The sequence below is a fragment of the Armigeres subalbatus genome, chromosome 2 (assembly GCF_024139115.2).
Source record: "Armigeres subalbatus isolate Guangzhou_Male chromosome 2, GZ_Asu_2, whole genome shotgun sequence".
NCBI lineage: Eukaryota > Metazoa > Arthropoda > Insecta > Diptera > Culicidae > Armigeres > Armigeres subalbatus.
This window is the reverse complement of record NC_085140.1, coordinates 255,906,490-255,934,221: the sequence shown is the minus strand read 5'-3', so window position 1 is coordinate 255,934,221 and position 27,732 is coordinate 255,906,490. Positions and strand designations below refer to the sequence as shown.

Below are 27,732 nucleotides of genomic sequence, written 5' to 3'. Positions count from 1 at the left end.
ACAAAGCGGCGTCGAATACGTGGCTGGTGCGGGGTGAACTCTTCTCGGAAACAGAAGGATTCATGGTAGCCATCCAGGACCGGGTAATTGCGACGAAGAACTATCGGCACTATATATTGCACGAAAACGTGGAGGACCGCTGCAGGAAGTGCAATTCAGTAGGAGAGACGATCGAACATATCGTGTCCGGGTGTTCAGCCTTAGCTGATTCAGCCTATCTCGGTCGTCATAACGAAGTAGCCAAGATTGTGCACCAACAGCTTGCTTTAAAGCACAACTTGGTTAACCAGTTTGTCGCCTACTACAAATATGTGCCTGTCCCGGTTCTGGAAAATAGTTTCGTGAAGCTGTACTGGGATCGCGAGATCATAACGGATGTCCTCATTCGTGCCAATTGGCCCGATATTGTGGTCTACGACAAAAGGATGAAGCGGGTAACCCTCATCGACATTGCTGTACCGCTAGACCATAATGTCCAAACAACATTCTCCAACAAGATAACGAAGTACCACGACTTGGCGGAGGAGTTGAAGCAGATGTGGCACCTGGAGGACGTGCGTATAATTCCGGTTGTTATCTCAGCAACCGGAATCGTCCCGAAATCTCTTCTGAGATCCTTAGGAGAGCTGGAACTATCTCATAACCTCCATAGCATCCTTGGTTCTCCAGTGATTCTTGGAACTGGCAGCATCGTAAGAAGATTCCTGAACCACCATAACTAATACATCCGGTGCAAACGTTTATTATAGGATTTTAAGTCAACCGGCGAATGAGATCCACAGAGCCTAATCCCCTTTGGCATTCAGATTGCCCGGGGTAGGTGAAAATTCCCAGCACGCTTGCTGAGGAAGTGCCAAAACTCTATAATAATAATAATTTATAGGTGGGAGCTCAGGTGAAATACCCTGGGCGTCCATGAAAAACCACCATTTCGAGTAGGTGGGAGCTGAAGGCCCAATTCCTAAGCACCAATGAAAAACCACCCTCGGGCGAGCACTGGCGCTTGAACCTAGCTATTTAGCACTGTAAAGAATTAAATAACTTTACAGAACCCGTAGCTTCCGGGAATGAAAGCACACCCAAATATGGAGTTACGCTCAAGAACAATACCACCCATGCGATTGCCCGAGGAGGGAGCTCCTACTGGAGCTGGTCCTGGAACGGTGGACAGAGCGAGCGGCCAGCGGCTAGAGGAAGGAGAGGTGCAACAGCGACCCTCTAGTCATCGGGCTCAGCCCGTGCCGACAAGGCAAAACAGAAACGGCAGCAGAAGAAATCACCAAGGCAATGCTGCACCTGCTGATGTTGCTGTGGTTGATCGACGTCAATCACTCACGTTAGCAGGCCGCCGACGGCAACGGATCATGTGGACAAGGGAGATGAATCAGTACGTGATCCGTTGCTACTACGTTTGCACCAGGATGGAGACGGATATGTCCGGCAGACCGGCGATGCTGGAGATGTTCAATGAGAGGTTCCCTCGGTTTGCACCCCAACTTGACCAGAACAAGTTGTACACACGCCAGAGAGCTATTATGTCACATAATATGCTGACTCCAGAAGACGTAGAGTACATCAAGCGGGAAGTGCAGAGGGAATTAGGAGAGGAGGAGGAGGCAAGATCGAGCGATACGTCGAGAAGGAGTTCTGTTGGGTTGGATGCATCAATCGCAAGTAACCGTCGCGATTCGATTGCACCCGCCGCTCCAGGACCAACAGTGGAATTGCAACGACAGCAATTGAAGGACGAACTAGCTAATCATATGGGCACAGCAGTTACACAGTTCCGTGGGACAGACCCCATGTCCCGACACCGGATACCCAAGTTGCAGTACTCCTATCGGTTGACGAGTACAGTAAGCATCCTTAACCAGGATATTTTGCCACAGTACTTGGAAACCGTGGAGAACCTTGAGGAGCTGCAATTTATCGTGTATTCGGCTGCAGTGGCTGTTGTAAGAACGTTGGGATTGCGAACGCGCCCACAAGGTGAGAGTGATGGACGCGCACGCCCCAAAGCACGAAAACCCGCGTGGATGCGACGTCTGGAGACCCGCATCGCCACACTGCGGTCAAAGATTGGTCGATTAACACAGTACAAGCAGGAATCGATCAACGAGGCTAGTTCGGAATGTTGCTGAAATTGTGAAACCCACAGAGCTCCGAGGCGAACATAACTGAGATCCTCGACACCCATGTACAGCGGTTGAGGGCTCTTGCTAAACGACTGCGACGTTATGGAGAAATGTTCAGCGAAGAGGAAGGAGCAAAATCGAATGTTCAACATCAACGAAAGGGAGTTCTACAACCACATCCGAAACGACAAAGCCGACTTTGGCGAGGGCCTTCCGGAGATTGGAGAAGTCACGCAGTTTTGGTCCAATCTATGGGAGAACCCCGTCATACACAACGGCGATGGGGTGTGGATGGCAGAAGAAGAGCAATATTGTGGTGGAATTGGAGACATGACCGCTATCAACGTGACCGCCCAAGACATACGTGAGGCTACTCGGTATACCAGGAATTGGGCTGCACCAGGACCCGATTTTGTGCATAATTTCTGGTATAAAAAACTCACAACAGTCCACGGGCGGATGGCGGAATGCTTCAACACGGTACTAGATAACCCCGGGCAGCTACCGGAATTCATCACTAGGGGTGTCACTTATCTTCTGCCGAAGGATCGGAACACTTTGAATCCAGCCAAGTACAGACCAATAACGTGCCTTTCGAGTCTGTACAAAGTGCTGTCATCGGTAATAGCGAGGAGGGTGCAGAACCATTGCGACGTCAACAACCTGATGACCGAGGAACAAAAAGGTTGTCGACGTAACACACGAGGCTGCAAGGATCAGGTCATCATTGATGCAGTCGTTGTTGGGCAGGCCACCCACAAGCAAAGAAACCTGAGCATGGCGTATATCGACTATAAAAAGGCATACGATTCAGTACCTCACTCGTACCTTCTTAAGGTACTGCAGTTGTATAAGATAGACGGTAACGTCATCAGGCTAATGCAGCACGCTATGGGGATGTGGAGCACATCCCTACACATTACCGACGGAGAAAAGGTGTTACGGTCCAGGACTCTCAGCATCAGGAGGGGCATATTCCAAGGCGATACCTTTAGTCCTCTATGGTTTTGCCTTGCCATGAACCCTCTTAGCAGAGCACTCAACCAACACAACTATGGCTACCATTTGAAGGGTGGGGAAAGGAGTACAAACATTACCCACACCTTCTTTATGGACGACTTGAAGCTGTTTGCGGAATCTGTGGAGAAGCTGCACCAATTTCTGCGGCTTGTAACGGTATTCAGCAACGACATCCGGATGGAGTTTGGTATCGATAAATGTCGATCCATACATCTACACTGGGGTCACCTGGTGGATGCCGACAGTTTCCGCGTCAACGAACAGGAGGAGATTCGAAACATGGTTGAAGGCGAAACGTACAAGTTCCTAGGTTTCCTGCAATTGAAAGGAATTCGCCATACGACGATCAAGAAAGAGCTGCAGGAAAAGTTCTTGCATCGTGTCAACGGTATTTTGAAGAGCCTCTTGTCGGCCGGCAACAAGGTGAAGGCGATAAACACGTTTGCTGTGCCCTTGTTGACATACAGTTTCGGGGTGGTGAAGTGGACCAAGACTGACTTGGAGGCGTTAGAACGAGCAGTACGAGTGGCGTTCACTAAGCATCGCATGCGCCATCCAAAATCGTCCATTGAGAGAGTCACCCTGCCACGTACAGTAGGAGGAAGAGGCGTCACCGATATACAAACACTATGTGTTTCCCAGATCCAGCAGTTGCGAAGATACTTCGTGGAAAGCCAGAACCGCCACGAAATCTATCGCGCTGTGTGTGAAGCTGACCACGGATTCAGTGCCCTGCATCTGGCGCAGGAGGACTATCAGCTGAATTGCGACATCAAATCTGTCGACGAGATGATCGCATCGTGGAAGCAGAAGGAGTTACATGGGACGCAACCCCATCAACTGGAACTGGAAAATATCGACAAAGCGGCGTCGAATACGTGGCTGGTGCGGGTGAACTCTTCTCGGAAACAGAAGGATTCATGGTAGCCATCCAGGACCGGGTAATTGCGACGAAGAACTATCGGCACTATATATTGCACGAAAACGTGGAGGACCGCTGCAGGAAGTGCAATTCAGTAGGAGAGACGATCGAACATATCGTGTCCGGGTGTTCAGCCTTAGCTGATTCAGCCTATCTCGGTCGTCATAACGAAGTAGCCAAGATTGTGCACCAACAGCTTGCTTTAAAGCACAACTTGGTTAACCAGTTTGTCGCCTACTACAAATATGTGCCTGTCCCGGTTCTGGAAAATAGTTTCGTGAAGCTGTACTGGGATCGCGAGATCATAACGGATGTCCTCATTCGTGCCAATCGGCCCGATATTGTGGTCTACGACAAAAGGATGAAGCGGGTAACCCTCATCGATATTGCTGTACCGCTAGACCATAATGTCCAAACAACATTCTCCAACAAGATAACGAAGTACCACGACTTGGCGGAGGAGTTGAAGCAGATGTGGCACCTGGAGGACGTGCGTATAATTCCGGTTGTTATCTCAGCAACCGGAATCGTCCTGAAATCTCTTCTGAGATCCTTAGGAGAGCTGGAACTATCTCATAACCTCCATAGCATCCAAAAGACAGTGGTTCTTGGAACTTGCAGCATCGTAAGAAGATTCCTGAACCACCATAACTAATACATCCGGTGCAAACGTTTATTATAGGATTTTAAGTCAACCGGCGAATGAGATCCACAGAGCCTAATCCCCTTTGGCATTCAGATTGCCCGGGGTAGGTGAAAATTCCCAGCACGCTTGCTGAGGAAGTGCCAAAACTCTATAATAATAATAATAAGTAAAATCGAAGTTGGAGGGCCAAGCCGGCCGATCACTGTACATGTTAAAAATAATTGTGGAACAAAAAATGTTTAAATAAAGAAGAATTTTACTACTACTACAGATAATTTATGTAGGGATTTTTGGCACTCCTCATCAGTGTTGTAAAATTCCATAGGAATTCATTTGAATAATTTACTCAGAACTCTTTCAGAAGCTAGATATCTTTTCATGCGGAATGGCCAATTTATAGCGCTGAGAAAAAGCATTTTAAATGAGGTGAGTGTCATTCCGGCCTTTTAAGGGTTAAGAAAGTTGGATCGATTGAGAAACCGAAGCCAAACCAGAGGTAGCGAGTTCGATTTCTGGTCCAGCCAGCCTAGGGTGTTTTCGGATGGGAAATATTCTCGGCTTCCTAATAGGTATCCCTTGTACTTGCCACACAATATTCACACGATACAAACTTAAACAATGGCGGTCATAGAAATGCTTTGAATATTATCTGTGAAAATTGTGGAAATGCTAATGGAATACTAAATTAGAAAACATGCCAAGTTCCAGTTGGAATGAAGAAACATTAAAAAAAAAAGATCCCCACAGAAATATATTTTTGCAATTGCCACTTTAAATTATGATTTTTTTTTCGAATTTTCGCTGGATGGTTTTTCTTCATTCCTTCGGAAATATGTTCGTTTACGTTTCCGACGGGTTTATATGATAGGGTAAGACGGTATAATATGCCCCCCCTAAGGCAACTCCTTGATTACTTTTTACTTTTCAACGCAATTTATGCAAACTTTGTGTTATTTGGTAGTCCACAAAGTCGCAAATGTATCGCCCGTGAGTAGTCATATAAAAATGCTAGTCGACCCGGCAGACGTTGTCCTGCATAGTAGGCGAAAATGCGCCCAAGTTTCCATACGATTCTTAATTTTAGTTTTTCACGATTTACTCAACCTTACTCGTGACTTTCGCATGAGAAAATATCATATAAACCCGTCGGGAACGATAACGGACATATTTGCTGAAGGAATGGAGAAAATCTATCCAGCCGTTTTCGAGTTATGCGGATACGAACACAGACCATTTCATTTTTATTATATAGAAGAAGATAGATTACAGATAGGTAACACGTAATAAACCTTTTTTGAAAAGTCGTGAAAAAATGGATTTCAAAAAGTGCCTGGGCAATACGCCCCACCTTAACCAAAGACGTTTCATAGCCCTTCATTAGTATTTTATCAATCCCATAATAAAAAGGTTACAAATCCTTATGTGCTTGACATTAAAAAACCAACGTAAGTTCATTTAACCAGGTTGGAATTACATTTCAAAAGTTCCCATATAATTTGGTAGCACTTGCTGCAAGCTCGCCGCGCCTGTGTCCAGTTGGTAAGGGCATATCGTCCTGCCTACACTGGGGCGTTTTGACCAGTGAAACATATTTTTGAAAAACGTTACATTTTTGAAGATGGAAGCAATTTTATATCATATAAACCACTGAGAAAAGTTATTTGGTTGCCCAACTGAGTGTTCCAGTGCAAGTTTTGCGGACAGTATGCTAGCGTCGCTCCAGAATGTTGAGCAAACAAACATTAAAAGTTACATCAAAACTGTAACTTTTTGTATTTTTCTATTATTTTTATTACGTAATACAAAAATACTCCCATATTCACATAGGATGATGCTTTTACAAATATTTATAGGTACCAACTGATTTTGACCCTTAGTTAGTTATAGTTTTCTAGAAATCAAAGTGGGGCGTTTTGGCCAGGTGGGGCGCATTATACCGTCTTACCCTATATCCTAATGCGAAACGCACGAGTAAGGTTGAGTAAATCGTAAATTTCGCATGGGTAGTTCACAACGCGCATTTTCGCCTACTATGCAGGGCAACATCTGCCGGGTCGACTAGTCTATATAATAAAAATGAAATAGTCTGTGTTCGTATCCGCATGACTCGAAAACGGCTTGATGGATTTACTTCACCCCTTCAGCAGATATGTTCGTTATGGTTTCCGACGAGTTTATATGATATTTCCTCATGAGAAAATCAAGGGTTAAGTTGACTAAATCTTCAAAAACTAAAATTAAGAATCGGATGGAAACTTTGCATGGGTGGTTTAGAACGCGCATAAATTCTCGCCTACTTTGCAGGACAACGTCTGCCGGGTCGACTAGTATAAAATGAAAACGAATGACACTAACGAGTAAAATTTAAAAGCAGCTATTTCACAGCCTACTCCGTCCAGAAGTGGAATAAATTCTTGATAAAGTATTGGGAGAAGTTTCTGAATTATTTCCAGACGGAATTCCAGCAAATGTTAAGAAAAAATATGTTCCATGGAATTTCTGTAGATATTGCCGAAATTATTTTCGAAGGTTTTTCCCATGATGATTGATAAATTTTTTGAGGAAATTTAGGGTTTTTAAATGAAGCGGTAAAACTAACAAGGTACATAATTAACGAAGATATTGCAGAGTTTACTTCCTATTTGAGAAGACAGATCCTATAAGGATAATCGATGAAGTTCCGTTAGGAATATTAGGACGAACCTGACACCAGCAACTTTCATGTTTGCAGAGTCGTTCTTCATAAGTCTACGCACCTGACTTTGCATCGCCGATCTGTTGGACATCATTCGCGATAAAAATTTCATTGCCAATGAAGCCCATTGGGATGCATAATCGACGTGGCTCGTAAAATTGGGCTTATCGTCAATCATCACGCCCAGATGCTTTATTGTCCCCACGGAGTTAAACTGTGTAGGTCCCTACGTTTATCCTCGCTTGCTGCAACCCAATGTGGTTAAGCGCCACACCAATGATCCACATCCAATGCGCCACAAGTTGTAATCCATTGTCCTAATTAAAACTGGTTCGCAACCTATTTAACAATCTGTCAACACACGTGGCCGGTGTTAGACTGGCACAGAGGCAATCATGTTGTTTTTGTTCCAAAAAAAGTTTCGCCTGTATACTCTCGGGGTTCAAAAATGCTCGCAAAACTAAAGCAGCGGGGGTAATATGTGTGTAGAGTAATGATTGACACGACTGGTACGAATTTAGCATGACGTAATAAATCACATAACAATTTATCCATTCATAAAGCTATCATGTTCCATGTTCCTCAAAATGTTCATGCAAGACCAAGAATCAAACACTGCCATTTTTAGCGCGGTTTGTTCCAATTCTTAACCCACGCGCCTTGAAATCCCATAAAACCCCATTGAAAATCGAATCAATCATCCACCTACCTGCGGTTGGGTTTGCAGCGAGCTGCGGTAGCGCGAGTTTCGTTGAAAAAGTGGTGTGCTCGAGGTGGACTGCGACTGGCCGGGACCGTATCCGATGGTGTTGATTGTGTTCCGATAGGGCGTCGAATTGTTGCCCATGGTATAGTAGTGCAGTCCGGGATCGTCTCGCCGCAGGGGCGGTGGGCTCTCCGATGTCTTGTTTATGCCCAGCGACGACGAGCGTTTCTTTTTCAGACGGAAGGTTTTGAATTCCCTGTAAGCATAGAGAAATGGTTGTAAACACTGGATTAGTGGCACGGCAGCACTTGTTAATGCACACAACGTCATTCGGTATAGGTATGGCCATCAGACGTTGTGAAACCTGTGTACCTCCTATCGGAACTGATAAGAATTGCTGATGCCCGCCGGCGGCAGGGGGGCAGGTTGTCGGTCGGCGCAAGAGCATCGAACGGTAGTTTAATTCAATTTATGGCTGCTCGGAAATTACTTCCCCTGGTGAGGCTCATGTGGAGCGCTTGATTAGCTTCATAATGCCGAGCTGGTCGTCACCGGACAAAGTGACGTCGATGTTCGAGCAGCTTCAAATGCATACGAAGTTCGTTTAATCTTTGAACCGGCTACAATTCGTTGCTCCCATTACGGTTGTCGTTTACTTATTCTGTATCGTACGCGGCACAATGAGCAGACTGCATTTTAATTGAGCTTAATCGAATATTCTACACGCTGTCGCCTTGAAATGCGTTCGATCGAGACGATGCGATACGGTTGCGGTGAGTTATGATAAAAAAAAGATATGTATGTGTGTTCACCTCGGACGAGGAAAGATAAACGAATCGGTTGTTTTGCATTTTCTGGAATTATTTTTAAGCTTGCTCAGAGTATAAAATTCCGTCCAGCAGATAATTTCACGTACAAATACTTGAGGAAACGCGACAAGAAAGATAAGATTCTTGAAAATGTGATCTCATTATAAGTAAGAACTGGCCATCAGCATACCTACTAGCTGATATTTATAGGGTAGGGTTAAGGTAGGCATTTTCGTTTTTTCGACATAGTCTAGAGAATCAACAAAACAGACACTTTTTTCCAAACTCATCCGTACCAAATCGTAAGCTCAGGAGAAACGTTCTGCTATAGTAGAGTTATAGCAAATGGACATTGCTTTCGTTGGATTTAGCCCCTACGACGATGGATGGAAATACTTGCCGTGTCCCTAGTTATTTTATTAATACTAGTTGCATACACAAACGAGTGATTAGGCAATTAAGAATCAAAGTAATTGGCTTTGATTGCTTTCTAACTGATTTATATAGAAATTTAGCAATTCCTTAAACATAGCCTTAAACATTCACGTTTTATTCAAGTATGCAATAGTTAGATCAGTGGCTCCCAACCTTTTCGGGATCACGACCTCTTTTATGATTATCCAAGTGGCCCACGGCCTCCTGGATATGTCATGCTGAAATCAAGAACAAATGGTCGATTTTGTCTACCCCCGGTTTTATCACGTTTTCAACCCGATTTTATCACGTTTTCGATTCGATTTTGTCACCCAACATTTTTTTGAAAATTGTGGGCTTTTTTTTTCATTTTCGTAAATAATACCGCAAACAACATTGACTTTCAAGAAATAAATTTCACCGCCTGTAGTTTATTATGAATGATTTCTGAGTATCTATGAAGGATTCTGTAAGCATTTTCGACATGAAATAACGGGTACCGTTGACGCATTTTGCTTTTCCAAGGGATGGAATTATTATTGGTGAAATAGTGAAATTGGTGAAATTAATTAAACAAATGGAAATATTTTTTTTCCGATTTTGTCACATACCCTGTTTTACCACCCCAAAATTCACCAGGGGAGTGATAAAATCGGGATATTACTGTATTTTCAAGTAATTTTATTTCAATATCTCTTATCATTCTATTATGTCATTTTTCAGCAGTTATTCGTTCAGTGTGATTTCTGTACTTGCGTTTGTGATACCAGCTTCGGCATACGAGTTTGTGTGTCTGATTAAGCCGATCTCAAATTCTAATCAATGCTCAATCTGCTTCTCGAATCTGAAAATGTTTTGAAAATCCACGCTCGCATAAGTAAGCAGAAGCAAACGGTGTCAGAATCTCCAAAGCTTGAAACGACGCTTCGTATATTCCACACCAAAACTGGCTCAAGCTTTTTTCACTGAATAAATCACGAGATGACGAACAATTCCGTCAAAATCTAAATCGAAATCTCGAAATCGCCGAAATCTGAAAATTCATTTTGGATTTCATCGGGTAGGCTCCACGTTCAATGAAGACAAAAACGGACTGCGAACTAAGGAAGCACCTTCTTGGGCCAACTCAGGAAAATATCCATCAAACTGTTGCTCCAGTGAGTCAAAATTAGCCATAATTTCTAATTTAAGATCTGCATCTAAATTAGTTAATCCTTTCTCAATTAAAATGCACAGTTCATCAAACATTGTAATATTTCCGAGACTTACTTTGCGTTGCCAGTGTTTAACCTTTGCTTGTAAATTGTCTCTGTACTGAATCAGAATAAGGCAGAAGCGGTAGCCACTAGACCACCCAGCTCGTCAAGAAGTACCTCGTGATCTGCATTCATTTATTTGCAAAATATTTTGTGCAAACATGTGTTGAGGAGAGCATCATATTTGATTCACAATCACAATAACACTATCCAGCTCTTTTTCAATTGTTGGAGAAGTGTCTTTAAAATATTATACCATGTCTTAAATAATTATACCATAGAAAAGTGTTCATGTTCATGATAGTCGAACCACAAAAAGGGTGAATTCTTTGCAAAGGTCTCTCGGCCCCCTTTGGACGGTCTCGGTATTAATGCATTTGGTCCCACTGGTCGAAAATGATACCAGCGGAGAAATTCGGAGATGTATAGTTGCAGGAAATTGTATGCTTTTTGGAATCCGCAAGATACTCTGATCGAATAGTGTTTACCGTCCTATCAAACTGACTGCCGAAAACATGCTCCTAGAGAGACTTGGACTATGCTCGTGGAGGACCAACGCATACTTAGAATTTTCCAAAGGAAAGTGCTTCGAACCACCTATGATAAGGTGCAGATGGTGCAGACTCATCAGGGGGAGCTGTAGCCCATGAAATATCAAGTAGAGGTGAAAGCTATGAAATGAATAGCCCAGTCCAGTTCGGGAAAGTGACACAGGCTGTCGTATTTTTTGCTCATGTTTCTTTTAAAGTTGTTTTTTCGCTCGTTCGTACGTTTGTTTGTTGTTGTTGTTAATCGCTCCGTTATGGGCAGTGGTGGAAATCTGCGAACCTTACTCACAAAACAAGAAGTAGGCAATGCAAAAGACTCGCGAACATTTGTTTTGCCTTTTTCTTGCCTACCTACTAGGGGAACTGTACCGGTTTTGGCCATGTTCCTAATTTGGTCAATTTTGCGAATAACGCAGAGAAAACAAAAAAACGAACCCTGAAAAATGTACGTGAATTGTTTATTGTTATCCAGCTTTCCACGCTCGCCATAATGGCGGCTGCTATAATAAAAGTGACATTAACTGCTTCCCGACGCTGAACTGAAATTCCGGTCTAAGCAATCGTTGAATATTCTGGTAAGCAATGACTTCAAATGAGTTGTTTATTCCTCTATCAACAAACAATATGCACCAGAATTGAAATCTTATAATTAATTTCATTTTCTTCTATTTTTACCTGGCACTTCTCTATTTCAGCGATTATTGGATAAAATAAAACAATTTGACCACAGATTGGATCATGGAACATTCAACGTTTATCGCTGATGTGTAAATTATTATGCAATATTCAAGCACATTCAAGGCCGCCATCTGAATTTATTACACTGGCAAAAATATCTGTATAAGATATATGTGTCGCCGTAATAGATTTTTGCAATAGTTTCACCCTAATATAATAGATATAGAACCACACATAAATTAAATAATTGCTAATTCGAGACCACACATAAAGTTTATTTTGATATATATTTTATAACTAGTTCGCGTGGAGAATGGTTATGTGTGCGCTGATATACATCATAAGTTAATTCTATGGATTTTTGCCAATAAATATGTGTGGATTTTTAGTAGTGTACGAAAGGATTCACTAAAAACGAAAGGTGAAGCTTAATGGGCTTTCGGAACGATGAACCTCCTTCTGTTTATAGGGAGTCCATCCAACAGTCCGGCATGACCATTCAAAAATTGCCGATATTGGGAAGACATTCTATAAACCTGTTCAATTAGTCATGTCATACTCATTACTCACGCTCATATGCTACCTAGTCCAGACAACCACGGATGAAAGTTCCTAGGTTCTAGATGATAGCGTAAAATTTGATTTGTACCTTTTTTTTAAAGCGGCCATCTTATAATGATTGCGATCTATTTCGATATTCAAACATGGATGTTTGCTATATTATTATACACTGTGAAGTATTTCCTACAAATTTGTCACAGGTTCTGGTACCAAGTACTGTGCAAACTAATGTGGTCTCATGTCTCCTCATAGGCACACTAATAATAAAACATTCTTCAATCAGATACGCTTCTCAAACAGATAGATTTGTGATTTTCAAGTTTTTCTACCAGTTTTGTCCAGCTTCTTTTTCTTCTTATGGCTCTTCATTCTATATTCTCGACCGGACCGAGAATCGAGCTCGCCATCTCCGGCTTGGGAATCCACGTCTTTGCTCGCAAGGCTAACTGGAGACCACGAATTCAGCTATTTACCCATATTTCTTACGTACACCGGAACTTTTCTGATTCATTTAAACTTAAACTCTTATTATAGGTCTTAAAGTAGGATACGGGAGATTGTATAAAGGAATACATTCATTTATAACCATGTGAAGCCAGCATTCAAGATTTCAATTGTGTCGTTAAGTAGCGCTAAATATTCGGGAAATCATCGCCAACATTGGCTCAAATAAATGACTCTCATTAATTCTAAGACGACAATCGATTCATTGACTGATAAACTATAACAAATGGAAATAATGCTGATGTAATAATGTTTTAATTTGCAATTTATTAATAATGTGTCAGCTTATGTATTGACATCAGAATAAGTTTGGTAGGGTGGTAAATATGCAATCCGATTCACTTTGTGAAGTAAAGGGGCCATCTTTTGAAGAATGAAAATATATTCAAAAAGCAGGGAGAGAACCAAGTTCATGCCGTGGAATCAAAGATGATTGAAACTTCCTAGTACGGCATCCGGCTTAGTTGCAGCTGATGAATATTTTCAATAGTTATTGTCAAATTGTTCCAATAATTTATCTGAAATGTGCGTATATGATAAGTTAACTATGTAGTTGATTGAAAAATATTTCACGATATTTGAAACAGACTAAACTGACTTAACGAACAGTTTTATAGAAGGATGTTGCAATCAGAAGGATGTTCATCGTTCCAAAAGCCCATGAAGGTGCACTTTTCGTTTTTAGTGAATCATTTCGCAACAAGTTCAGACGGCGGCCTTGAATGTGCTTGAATATTGCATATTAATTTCAACATCAGTGATGAACGTTGAGTGTTCATCCATGATCCAATTTGTTGTCATATTGTTTCACTTTTATTCAATAATCGCTGAAATAGAGAAGTGCCAGGTAAAATTAGTAAAAAAGATTTTAAACTATGAGATTTAAATTCTGGTGCATATTGTTTGTTGATAGAGAAATAAACAACTCATTTGAAGTTATTGGTTACCAGAAAATTTAACGATTGCTTAGACCAGAATTTCAGTTCAGTGTCGGGAAGCAGTTAATGTCACTTTTATTATAGCAGCCGCCATTATGGCGAGCGTGGAAAGCTGGATTGTGTTTATGTCGAGTCAAATCTATCCATTGCATTCGAAGTAATCACAAAAACTCGCGACCGTGTTTTTACTCCCGAACAAAATACAGCCCGGCTTTTTGTTTTTGCTCTGCCCGTACTCGCGAACAAAGCAAGCGCCAGAAAAATGCAGGCAGTAGGTTCGCGCAAGTGTGGCATTTTTGGTAGGCCCAATTACACTCTTTTCTTACTCGTGAAGCGAGTATTTCCACCACTGGTTATGGGAGACACTGCGACCAGCTTTGTTAGGAATAAAACGTGGAAGCGTACAGCGTTGCATCCGAAGAGGGAAATGAAAAGCTTCCCTAGAGCAACAACCAGTGTTGCCATGTGCTCAAAAATCTTTTTCATCTGTACCGAAAGCTTCAAAAATCTGTACCATAATCTGTACCAGGCAGTATGAAAAATTTGTGAGTAAATATCTGAAACCATAGGACAAATATGCAATGCAACCCAATTTATTATTGAAAAAAGTTTTTTTTTAAATTTGGGTGATTGCGAAGATGAAAAAATCTTGGTTAACTTTTGAAAAGTATCTCCAAGTTTTTTTTTTTCACAACATCTAAAAGTGTATAATTAATTAGTTTATTATCTTATTTGGAATATTTTTTCAGAGATGAACCAGCCGAGGGCTGCAAGTCTCTTTAATAAAGACAACAATAATAATAATAATAATAATGAATTAATTTTTGGAGCAAATACCTCTAAAAAAATTTGCGAAGGTTTGAAAGAGTAAATTATTATGTAAGTCGGACATAATTATCCGGAAATTTAAAAAATAAATTGCCAAACAAATTTTATAAATAAAACATGTTAATTTCCATTTGTTTCTGATTGTCATCCCCTCATATACAGTTAAATATAAATGTAGATTTAGGAATCTGGAATGGTTGTTTTGTAAATGTAATAATACAAGCGATATAGTCAAGCATTTTTTTACGGATAATCGAGCCTTTGAATAATCAATACTGAAATGTTGTTGGAATTTAGATATTGACAAATTTGGATTAGGATGTTCGTCTGAATAAATAAAGATGAGTTGACATTTCATTTATCAGGAATTAACTATCGAGAGGATTATCCGGTTTTCAAAAAAATCCTTCTTGTCTCCGTAGTGTTTATATGTGAATATAATCTAGGAAAAAATAAAATATGTATGACTGTAGTGTGAAATATGTTGTCACGATACTATTGAAACTGTAAAACAAAATATAATACGAACTCTTCGATTTGATTTCCAATAATTAAATATTTTTTATAGCAGAAGCAACTATTTGAAGAAAAATGCAATGAAATACTTTTTTCTAAGGCTTGGTTTGTAAAAAAATCTGTACCAATCTGTACTTATTGGAGAAAATCTGTAATCTGTACCGTACAGAATCTGTACCAAAATTTGCCAAAAAATCTGTACCTTTCCAGATAAATCTGTACATGTGGCAACACTGGCAACAAGTTCTCCTTGCTGAAGGGCGGTGCGCTGGCAACGCTTTAGGAACGTTAGAGAAAAGGAAGAAGCAGCAGCTGTCTTCAAAATAATCGCGTGAGCGTGCACGCCGATTTTTGTAAACGGTATCGTAGGTGTGAAGCTGATGACCGCGGAAAGGTGTCATCACGTGAAGTTACTAGAGTACCCGAACGTAAGGTATGCAAAATGACTGACTGTACCTTGTGTACCTCGAACGGTAGGACGACCTTCAAGGACCTAAAGATGAAAAAGGTCATTAACAGCACTGCCAACGAATGGAGCAGGTAAAAACCGGTGCACGGAGAGGTTACTCAATGTATGAACTATTTTCGGTTTGGCCACGGAGCTTGGATCTGTTTCATGAACGCTCATCGCACCTGGTGCGGTGGAGACGGAGTCGAAGAATGTGAATAGATAGAGGAAGTGGACCTAATGAGCTGCCCGAAGCGTGTTGAGCTCTGTGAAATCCACAACTCTGCAAAAAACCATATAAAGTGGACCGAGCTGAATGGAGAAGACTTTTATGCACTGCACAGGCCACTCCGGCCTTAGTCTGATAATAAATAAATAAAAACCTCTACTCCCAAAGCATTCCGCATCCCTCTACACGCCGGACCAGCTGGCTCTAATATTCAGTCAACTTAAGACTTGTCTGCGAAGCTGGATTTCTGGACCTTTTCGGCATTGCAAATGGCTGGTCTGGTCAGCGTGACTGCTTTCTCACTCGAGAGCAACATTATCGTGTTCAGCAGTTTCTTCAAGGACTCGGAGATCGGCACGGTGTTCATCACTGAAACTCACTAAACCCGAGGTAAGTGCAACAAATCCGGATTTCTAGCTGGTGAGGTTGGATCGATAAACTACAGATGGGAGGAGTGATTTTCGGCTTAGGAAGCAACATTATTTGCCGTCTGGAACATCGGATGATCTGAGAAAGGACATCGTCAAGCTCACACGATAGCAGGGAATCCCAACGTCAAACATAAAGCATGGGCCAACTCCCGCTCCAAACAAATGGCTTGAACGGGTACAACGAGACACCAACATACCAACGTACTGGGTTGCCTGCGCTTAAGACACGCTGAAATCAAATGACAAAAATCATCCAGACCAGAATGGTGAAGCTCAGGAACAGTGATGGGAAATGTCAAAAAAATGTCATGGGGCAGCTTTTACTAATTTGCTAATAACTTCTTAAAAAGTTATTTTCAAATTGGATCCTTTCATTAACATGTAATGTTTAAAGGGTCCTAGAATTTTGTCAATCTGATTATAGTTCTAAATTATAGTGTCCAGAACTTTCTTGGGCCAATCCGGGACACCTTAGCTTTACGCACTATAAATTCAAGACAAAATTTTCAAAACGACTTATCTGCTTTTGTAAACAAAGATTCAAACGACGATTTGACGAATCTGATAGCTCTCCCACGCAAACCAATACCATCAACATGTAGCGGAAACCTTCGCCTACCTATTGGTGGTGTTGGTTTGCATGGGAGAGCTATCAGATTCGTCAAATCGTCGTTTGAATCTTTGTTTACAAAAGCAGATAAGTCGTTTTGAAAATTTTGTCTTGAATTGTGGAAGCGTAACAAATCGTTTCAGAATGGATTATTCTCCTCTCAACCAAAACATCCAGCATGATGCTAATTACTCGAATGCATAAGAACATCGAAATCTTTGGAAATGAAATAAAATACATATAAATGTATGTGTGCACTAGGCAAACTGGTCATGTGATCATCATGAGATTTTATTTTGGAATTTTGACATAAGAAAACGTGTTGATTTTCACAAGTATTTTTTTTTTAAATGCACAATTAAAAAAATCAAACAAATTTGAAAAAATGCTCAGAGTATTATATTTAAAACAAAATGTAAGTTGGACTCGAACCTTGGACATCCTGATTACTTAAGAGGCACGTGAGAGTAATCATCAGGGGACTGAAGAGAAGGCTAATACGCCTACCCACCATTCATTCAATATGGCGTACAATGTTTTTGTTTTACTTTCGTTTGATTCATGATAACAAAACTTCGGAAGTATCGACGAGCTATTTTTCGACATAAAGAAGCCGTATAAACACAAAAGGCTCGATGTACCTCAACCAATTGCAAGTATTCGCCACGAGAAATTAATTGCCGATAATTAGCACTAACTGCGTACGAACCAATCACCCAAAATGAGCGCTGAATTCGGGTATACTACCTAGAAACTGGGTACCAAAAACAGAAGTACCAAAAACGATGTTGGGTAGAGTGCCATTGTACCGCGGATGACAGGCGTTTCACCCTCTTGGTAATCATACACCCATCGACGTTTCAAAAAATCATCTTGCTGGATAGCCAGGGACAAATTGAAAATCAAAAGTCTTACGGATGAAACCATTTGGCCGAAGGCCATTATACCGTTTTCGCCGGACAGATCAATTGGCCGAAAATGCCGTTTGGAAAAAGGGCCATTTGACCGAAATTTGCAGTTGGCCAAACATGACATTTGGCCGAAAAAGTCATTTGGCAGAAATGACCATTTGGTCGAAAATGTTGTTTCCCTTCTAGCCGTATGTTCTCTTTGGCCAAATTACATTTTCGCCTCACTGTTTTGGCCTAATCTCCGCTTCGGCCAAATGAAATTCGGCTAGATGATGTTCAGCCAAACTGCAATATTCAACCAAATGGCATTTGGACAAATGGCTTTTGCTTGAATGACTTTCGTCCAAACCTGGGTGCTGCGGATAGAGCCGCTTTTCTGCGCTCAAGCGAGTAGAGGGATATTTTGAAATTACTCCCGTAAACAAAATTATTTTGCAGTTACTTGCCTGTCAAATATTTCCCGCTCTTCGAATTTCTCTTTCCATGCTGCATGAGGGCGTACAAATGCGCTAGACTCTACATGACTTTACGATTGCTTACATACATTCATGCTCCAATCAGCTGCTGAATCTCATGAAACTTCGTAACGAGTGCTTTTTAGTTGCATTCCTACTAATTTTCCATTCGAAATATAATGTGAAAATGTTTATTACAAAGAATCCAAAAATCAAACAAAGTTTATTTTTATTTCTGCCCTAAATAATAACAATACTTCTTAATATTATATCAGAAACGAACATAACCACAATCTTCAATGTTTGGCTCCGGCACAATAGAAATTTTTGGCTTCAGTTTGACAACCAAATCGATTCTATTCGCACCACCCAGGTCCAAACGACCCTATGAAAATCGTATCAGACATTTCTTTCAGTGTATAGCATAATGTGTACTATAAGGAGAGGGTTCGATGCCCATTCCATCGGTCGTGAAATAAGCAATAAGCGAAACATTCTTCATTGGTCTACTGGATAGACCACTGCTGTATCTCAGTAAAGATTAATACTGAACTTCGGCAAAAAAATCGATTATTACTGATTATCAGCCAAATATTTTCCGAACTTCAGCAACAGAAACGTCACTTTTACTGAAATCTCGGCAAAAATAATGTTTGCTGAGACTTGGCGGTGCCAAGCTCATGAAAATAAACCAAAAATGCTGTAGATTTTTTTATACTTACGGGAAACTGGCTAGATTATTTAAAAAAATAAAAACTTTACTCTCCAGGTCTAAAAGACCCTTTTAACATAATTTTTCTATCTAATTGTTCGTATATGTTACAATTTTTCTAGATATCCTATTTTCTGCAGATATCACAAATTTTCCAGACTTAACTAATTCATCATAGCATCCGGGACGTTTTCCGGGACACTTGGCAATGCGGGACAGGTAGGTTACATCCGAGACTGTGTGCTCCGTTTTTGCACCTTTCACTGATCTTTTATAAGTGTTTCAGACTCAGCTACTTCCCATCGTCCATTTCCATCCAGAAGCCTGGCAAGGATTCTTTTTTTTTCAAAAAGTTAATGTCATATCAGCTTTCTCTTGTAATTACTCAAGCTATTCGAAAAGACAATCCAACGCTACTTGAGTCCAGTGTTGTCCTACACTCAAGGCAAAAAATTCTGCTCTTTGATTTTACTCCATCTAAACGATTTTATAGTCTCAACCAAATAAGTTCAACTAATAGAAGGATATTTGGATTTTCTAAATGTCATGGCAAACTGTCAAAAAACTGCACTCCAGAGCCACAGGAGCACGCGCGCTGAAAATACACTCCAGTGAAAACACTCCAGTGTATTTTCAGTGCGCGCGCTCCTGTGGCTCTGGAGTGCATTTTTTTGACAGTTTGACATGACATTTAGAAAATTCAAATATCCTTCTATTAGTTGAACTTACTTAGTTGAAACTATAAAATCGTTTAGATGGAGTAAAATCAAAGAGCAGAATTTTTTGCCCTGAGTGTAGGACAACACTGCTTGAGTCTGCCGGAAACTCTAGCATCTTGCTCGAGGAACAGTTTGGATTAGGACGCGGTCGATCCACCGTGCAGCAACTGACCTGAGTTGCCAACGTCTTCAGACGTAATAAGTTTCTTTGTAAAACCTCTGCTATGGCCTTACTCTATGTCGAATTGGAATTCGACAATGTTTGGGATGATGGTCTGGAGAACAAACTACAACGCTACAATCCTCCCAGCTACCTGGTAAAAATCATCAACAATAATCTGTCGGCGAAGACATTCCGGGTCTCAATCAGCGGAGCGAGTTCCGATGCGCACGACATCATTGCACGCGTCCTCAGGGCAGAATCCCGGGTTCGCTCTTCAACCTGTTCGCCTCCCACATGCGATACCTCTCACTTCTCCAAAGGCAGAGTGATGAGAGCGCTAGTGGAAAAAATCCAATAAGGCCAAGATGTCCTGGTAGAGTACTTCACCAGCTGAAAGAACTGTATCAACGCGGTAAAAGCCCAAGCCGTCATCTCCGTTGCTCAAAATCGCCGGGCTAGTTGCGGCCGTGGACTGTAAAATCACCCTTAATGGGCAGACAGCTGGAAGGGTCAATGAGGTCGATTTTCAACCCTGTCTAATGCAACGTACACACCAGTCAACCAGTTTGACGAACATTGACTCCGCCCTCAAGAAAACGCTTCGGTTGCTGTTTTGTTTGAACGTGTGTGAAGTTGTTCGAACAACTATTTGACAGTTGGCGGCTCGGTTGGAAAAAATTAAAACGGTTTGATTTTGGTTTGAGTTGTCGGGTTGGAGTCAAGGTTCGCCGAACATGTTTGAGCATTTGTAGTGAAGTTGCACAAACCCCCATATATTTTTTGATGGTTGGTGCTCAAGTTGGCGCTTTGGTCGTTCGTGTGTGATATTGTTGGTCGAATAAATTGATTGTTCGTGCCGCTGTTGGTAAAACTTGATGGATGTTTGAATAAACGAGAGGTGGAGTCAATGTTGGTCAAACTGCTTGACCGTGTGTACGTTCCATAAGATTGATAACCCCCCATGTAACTTTCTTCTTACAAAACATGCTTTATTTATATGGGTTACCAGACCCTCTCTTCTACTACACCCAGCCAAAAATACTTAGGAGGTTCATAAAAAGCACTTATGATTTGGCGCCACAAAGATTATATGTGAAAACCATAAGTGTAATGTATGATTCAGAAGGAGGAATGCATTTTCAACTACTTACAACTATCATAACCAGACTTATGAATATCATGAGAAAGAACTACTGATGTTATAAGAGTGGTAAATAATTAATCACAGTCATATTTATGAATCTTATAATAAAAATGAGATAAAATTTTCAAGTATTTGTAATGAAAATTTTATTTAAAATGCATGCCATGAATGTTTAGACGATATTTTGATTACTATAACAAAATGTTATAGTTTCAATATTTTACCAAATCCCACCGTCAAAAAATAGTCATACAAAATTATTAGCATTAGCATTCTAATAAACATATTTGTTAAACAATTAGAGGATTTGAAAGGAGTCCATGAGCGAAAATAGAATCTTCAAGATATATTACAATAATAAATTGATGCCTTTTTTACAATTTTTCTCCTATGAATTATCAACCTGAAAAAATAAAAATAAAACCAAATCATGAAAAACGTAAAATAAATCAATTTCCTGACATGTGTTTAGAGTAATACAATGATAAACACAACCAAGATGAGTAATCAAAGCATTCAAAACGACCAAAGTTGAAACTATAAATCAGCAAAAAATGCTATTCACTCATCCGCCGCCGACATTGTAAACTGAATATTTTTCCTCAATATCAACTCTAATGCCAATCATAAGTCATAGTTATGGAGTTCAAAAGCCATTTTTATGGACAGCATAAGTCTTCAATGAAACCGAAAAAGCACTCATTCATAAGTTGTAACTTATGAAAATCCTAAGTTTTTGCCTGCGTGCATAAGGGCTTACTATAGATAGTGGAATATAAATATGAATGAGCGAAGATAAATCCTCTGTCTCCAAACGAACTGTCAAATGTATCTCCAAACGAGCATGACGTCACGATTTCAATTGTAATGTGAAGGGGTGAGATGTAATATGCGCGTGTGCACGGTAAAAAAAACCGACTCAGCCATGCTTTCGCTCGTCTATAGATTATACTATTTATAGTGCTTACGTAATTAGTGGGCTTCTTAATAAGTGACAAAGTGTAACGTTCTTGCTGTACCCACTGAACCTTCGATCGTCCTTGTTCTTAAAAAAAGTTCCGTCAAATCATGGAATACGGTATGCCACTCTGAAAGAGCTGCTCTCAAACCCATCACTCAGATAACAACGGGCCCACAAAAAAATCCTGAAGATGATTATCAACATAGCGCCCCGCCACCCACCTCTCAGGGCAAGAACACATGGGGTGGTGGACCTGCACGTGATGCATGGCAGTGTTTTTTAACTAGCTCGTTTATTTGGCAGGCTCAGTCGTGTATGACACATTGCGGAGCCGCAATTCTCTAGTACGATATCATTAACAGTTAGTAATGGAGGGACATATACCAAAAAACTCGTGGCAATACTAGATTAGAAAATTGCGTAATTTTAGGATAAACGGGCTTGGGGTATAGGTTTGAAGTATTTCAGTTGCTCATCCTGGTATTTGATCGATGTGACGTAGTGCCGTGTTCGAAATATGTTTTGTCATAGAGCATCTTCCGGATGACTATCACGGTAAACGGAACAAAAAGACAGAGTCAAGAAAAAAAACCTGAGAAAGAAAAAATAGCAGCCTGTGTTGAACTTAGTTTTTAATTAAAAACCCAGAATAATCCACCTAGCGGTGATGGTGCCTTCTGTGTATTATACAATGTAAGACACCTCTTACTTCCCTGTAAGGTTGCTTACTTCGGGGCACAAGGGTATCCAACAGTCGCTCTCTGGAGACGTCATTTTTTTCAAACTTCGTGATCGATGTCGTCATAACCGGAACCGTACCTACTTAGATTGCTTTCAACCAGTTTTATTCTGTGGAGATGTGCGTTTAGTGAATAGTGATTGGACGGACAGTGATAAGCCTCGACATCACGCGGATACAGCCTCGACTTAAGTCCTCACCTCTAAATCACACCCGCGCAGAAACCACCACCGTTCAAGTTCATTGTGTATCCAATCAATAAAACCTTCAATGAACGCTTTGGGATCATGTATAACAATATGTAAGAACACAAAATAACATGAAAATAAAATTGTTTTTTCTACTTTTATCAGATGAGTATTAATTTATTTCATTTATTTTTCGTTCGTTTATTTTCTCACAAGTGACAATCACCGACCTCATGAACACGAAACCTACATCTGGACCTACGTATCGTACCCATCAACATATGGGCCAGGACACATATGGCTTTACTTTCTATCCGATTTGTTGTGACCAGTACTGGAATTTCTCAATTTCTACGAGAGATGCCACGCGATGTTTACTCATTCTCTAAAGAAATGCGAAGGATGAAAGGCATGCTACGAAAATCTCAACAATTTTTATTCCGTGACAGGGCATGAAAGCGTGCTATAACTGCTTTATTATTATGTTTATTACCGCTTTCAATAAATAGATTTTTTTACCATAATTTAGAAATTTTAGTGTTAATATAAAGCACAACATCCTTTCATGGTTGCATATCATGCGAAATTGATCATAGAGTCCACGATACTTTCATTTGGTCGCCTGAGATAGCTTATGACGATCACGACCTGTTGCAGTACTGGACCACATTTTTCGTGTTGGAAAAACCATCGCATCGGCTTCAACTATGATCACAACACGCACACTGGGGTGAGAGGACGGCATTCTTACCACTCAACCACCGTCACCACAAACAGAATAATTTAATTTAAAAGGTGCTGTTAACAAATTACGTAGCGCAAAACTGAAAAAATTGGAACTCCTGTCCTGCCCCTAACAATTTTTGATTTATTTGTATGAACCGCAACGTTCAAACAGATTCCTCCTTCCAATTATTGCGTTACGTTACTTATGACTATGAGTATATCAACCTCTCCAATAATAATATAAAATATTGACAGGGTTGCAATTGCCATGCCAAACCTCCTCTGTAATTCTTAGTGAAGAACTAAATCTGAAAACTAGATAAATATGTTGTTTTAATAAATCTACTGTAGTCCTTTAATTGGGCTTTTACTTATTATATTATTTGTTTCCTGATGGTTCAATAGCCTATTCGACAGCTCCTTGTAGTAATCCCATTGAAGTTCAATTTTTATGGTTATTTAGAGTATCAAGTAAAATTGCTACCACTCAAAAGAACAAAATTTTCAAGAGCTGGTTCGAGTGACTACCGCAAGTTGCTGTAGGTAGCATATAGAATGTTAGATGTATGCTTCTTGAATCTGTTCTGCATCTAATACCCGGAGGCGGTTGAGCTCTAACTCTTTGATGCGGAGCACATGATTGCACCCAGTTAGAGTCTGAGATTGAGCAAGGCGGAATCTTTACGAGCAGATTGCCACTTGTTTGAATACAAACGGAAGACCCGCCTGCCTGGGTGAACAACATCAGCTTGTATTTTATGGGTGTATGAATATTGAATACGAAGGTCCACTAAGGCAGTAAAAGAATAAGCATTGGTGATGTACAGACTGAAAAGAACAGACCTAATGATCGTTATGCTCAATTAAGTGTCGGGCGTCGAAAGTTCTGAGGCGAAAGGCACTGATTCACTTAATTGGTTGGTATTGGTAAGTATGAATGAAACTATTTTCACAAACATGCATTACATAGGATATTTTTTTCATCGTTGAGAAAATTTTGGAATTAAATTTAAAAAAAAACTATTACCCTCTGATTGGTTGTAAATGTGTCAATTTATGGCTTTCCTGTAATTGAATTTATTCGTCGTTATTATTTAACTCTTGCCACTCGTCTAAATCTAAACTCTCCCGGCAATCCACGGGCCACTTGAACAGGCGATGGTACGACGGGAACAGGCGCGGCTGGCGAACGAATTATCTGCGGGTGGAATCCATTCTCATCGGCGGTCCACCTGACCTCAATAATCGTTCCATCGGGGGAAGGATACGAGTAGCTTCCGCTCTGCACCAGGGCCAAACTGGTGCCTACTCCATCGGGTCGCACCACTGGAATCGGTTTCAGCACACCCTGGGACTGCACCTGGATTCCATTGCCGGTTTCATACCCGTACTGGAAACTGCCGTCTAGTTGTTGGTCCGAATAAGAATTCAAAATTGGCACTTGGTTCAATCCGAATCCCTGCGGGAGGAAGCCTTGTGGAGTCACGTTGATGGCACTTAACAGTACCATCGACAGCACTACGAGTTGTCGCATGTTTATTTTTAAACCTTTCGGGTGCAATTGCGCTGAAGACGCGTGGAGCAACACTGCACCGGACATTCTATGGAACCACCCATTTATAAACGAAAACCGTGCAGTTACTAGAAGCTGGCCCGACTCATTACTCATCTTGCTAACTACCTCCGACATTGATCCCTGTGCAATTGAATTTGGAAGGAATTTCACACTTCTATTGGCACTGTCAGAAAAGTCTAAAACAGAAGTTCTACTGTCAGCAGATTCGGGGCTGTACGAATGGCGAGTGTTCAATTTGCATTCATTAGGCGGCGACACATTCGAAGCTGGGTACGGGCATCCACTAACTGACGCTAAAAGCAAGACCTGGAAACGAAACTGACCAGTACGGAGTGTATCACTGACCCCGAGTTAGTCCTATGGATATGTATATTTGCAAACTAAAGTGGTAGCAGGAAAAAAAAACAAAATTGTCGTTCTTGCTGTGATCTAGGGCATATTTTGTCTCGCAGGCTCAACTTAATACCCGGATATAGTATGTGCGAAGTAACTTCATCATCTTCAAAAGTTGCTACTATTGCTAAGTTCTTCTTCTTCTATCGCATATTATTATTGTTAATTGGATCTAAATGGGAAAACATGTTTTTTGCATGATTTGTAAATAAGGAAGATGGGTTGAAATTTTCACTAGAACGATAAATATGCATTAACTACTTCTAAAATTTTAAAATCAAGTTAAGGACTTTGTTTTGTTCTTTGCATTGCAATCTCAATATTAGCTTTCCAAGACTATCTACTGAGTTTCAGTGTTTTATGAGCAGACTCAGATTTTTCAACTAAACTCAACAAATTAATTCTACTATTGTGCACTTGAGTTTGATTCTCGCTCTACCAAACTTCTCGGCAACATACGAAAACCGAAAATATTTTGAGGCAGCAAAATAAAATTTCCATGAAGAATTAGAAATTTTCCATAAAAAAATAGGAAATTGCCAATATATATTTATTTTTGCGGAAAATTTTGTAACTGTTTATTCCTAATATTGATTTACTTATGGAAATTTTCTTTTAAAATTTCAATTTTTGTTTAAAAGAGCTGATTCATTTTTATTTTGTGAAAAATTCTTTATTGTGAATGAAAGTATTGCATTATTTGTGAAAATTTTATATTTACGCAATACGCAATTTCCTATTTTTTTGGAAACTTATAATTTTTTAGGGGGAGTTTTTATTTTAGTCATAATTTGATGCTTTGTTGCACCCCATAGCGCTGGGTAGACACCACCGTGGTGTGTTACGGTATAAGATCTACCACGCTCACATTGTCAGCTACAGGCAAATCCTGACCCAATAGCTTGGGCCAACAGTCGCGGCAATCGAAACGGCACCATCTGGAGCGACGACATGGAGGAAGGCCACTACACGATACATGAGCCCGAATTCCCCCACACGGCTGAGTCGGTCTGGCGTCCATTCGACAATCGACTTGTACTGTACATCACCAACATGAACGACCACATCTCGCAGCTGGTCGTCTACCGGGAGCTCAGCTCGGATCACTATCCGGTGGTTGCGGAAGTGGGCTCCTCGGTTAATCGGCATCAGCTGTCCCGGCAAAACTATCATCGAGTCGACTTGGGCTGGTTCCAAAGGTGCGTGGATGCCAACGTCGACTGTGAGGTGCTGCCGGAAATGCCTGAACCAATTGATCGGCAGGTGCGTTCTATCGAAGAGGCGATCTCGGTGGCCCGTGAACAACATGTACCGACGGCTCGGTAAGTAGAATCTATGACAAAAGGTCGAAAGGACAAAAGGTCGAAAGACAAAAGGTTGAAAGGACAAAAGGTCGAAAGAACAAAAGGTCGAAAAGACAAAACGTCGAAAGGGACAGAAGGTCGAAAGGACAAAAGGTCGTAAGGCACAGAATGTCGAACGGGACGAAAGGTCGAAAAGGACAAAAGGTCTAAAGGGACAAAAGGTCGAAAAACTACAAAAGGTCGAATAATACAAAAGGTCTCTCCAGAACTAGTTGATAACAAAATGGGTGTATTCCAGAAGAATTTATGAAATGTATTTACCTTCAAGCAGAAATAATTCACTCATCTAATAAATCAAAATTGAAGAATGAGCAATTTTCAAAGAAGAAGTACACCCAGGTTTTTTTTTACACGGTTGGAATTCATTAATTTCTCGGTTAACCTGAGTTTTCACAGCTTTTTAAATACCCCCTGAATTTTCTTTGATTTTTCGTGAATTTTTTCGTGGGGTTAACTCATTGTTTCATTGACGCTGAAGGTCTTAAACGACTAAAACCAAACCGTGTAAAAAAAAACCTGGGTGTAATAACTGTAAAACAATATTATGAATATCTAGATAGCTCTGATAGAGATAAAAAATATTGTTGATAAGAAATGAATAAACTTGTATTTCGCAAGACAGAGTTGTCCTCTACAGTTGGCTAAAAATTCTCTTTTATTTTTCACTATTTTTAACAATTAAATAAAATTCATCAAATGAGTGCCAATAATACGTGAATATGTAGATGTTCTGAATGTCACTTCGATCCGTAAAAATAGTGCACGCCGCAGCCACGCAGACGCACGC

At 40.6% G+C, this 27,732-nt stretch overlaps 2 protein-coding genes across 5 annotated transcripts in view; both read right to left on the bottom strand.

The window, feature by feature from the left end:
• Positions 1–27,732, bottom strand: part of LOC134212103 (uncharacterized) — a 72,235-nt gene that overhangs the window by 12,319 nt on the left and 32,184 nt on the right. For all 4 annotated transcript variants that reach the window (XM_062689643.1, XM_062689642.1, XM_062689645.1 and 1 more), the window contains exon 3: positions 8,128–8,380. In XM_062689643.1, coding sequence (XP_062545627.1) covers positions 8,128–8,380 — 253 coding nt within the window. The remainder of the gene's footprint in view (positions 1–8,127; positions 8,381–27,732) is intronic.
• LOC134216204 (endocuticle structural glycoprotein ABD-4-like) lies at positions 24,647–25,188 on the bottom strand. The gene has a single exon (XM_062695155.1). It carries the CDS (start codon positions 25,144–25,146, stop codon positions 24,703–24,705), a length of 444 nt encoding a protein of 147 aa, XP_062551139.1. The 5' UTR covers positions 25,147–25,188; the 3' UTR covers positions 24,647–24,702.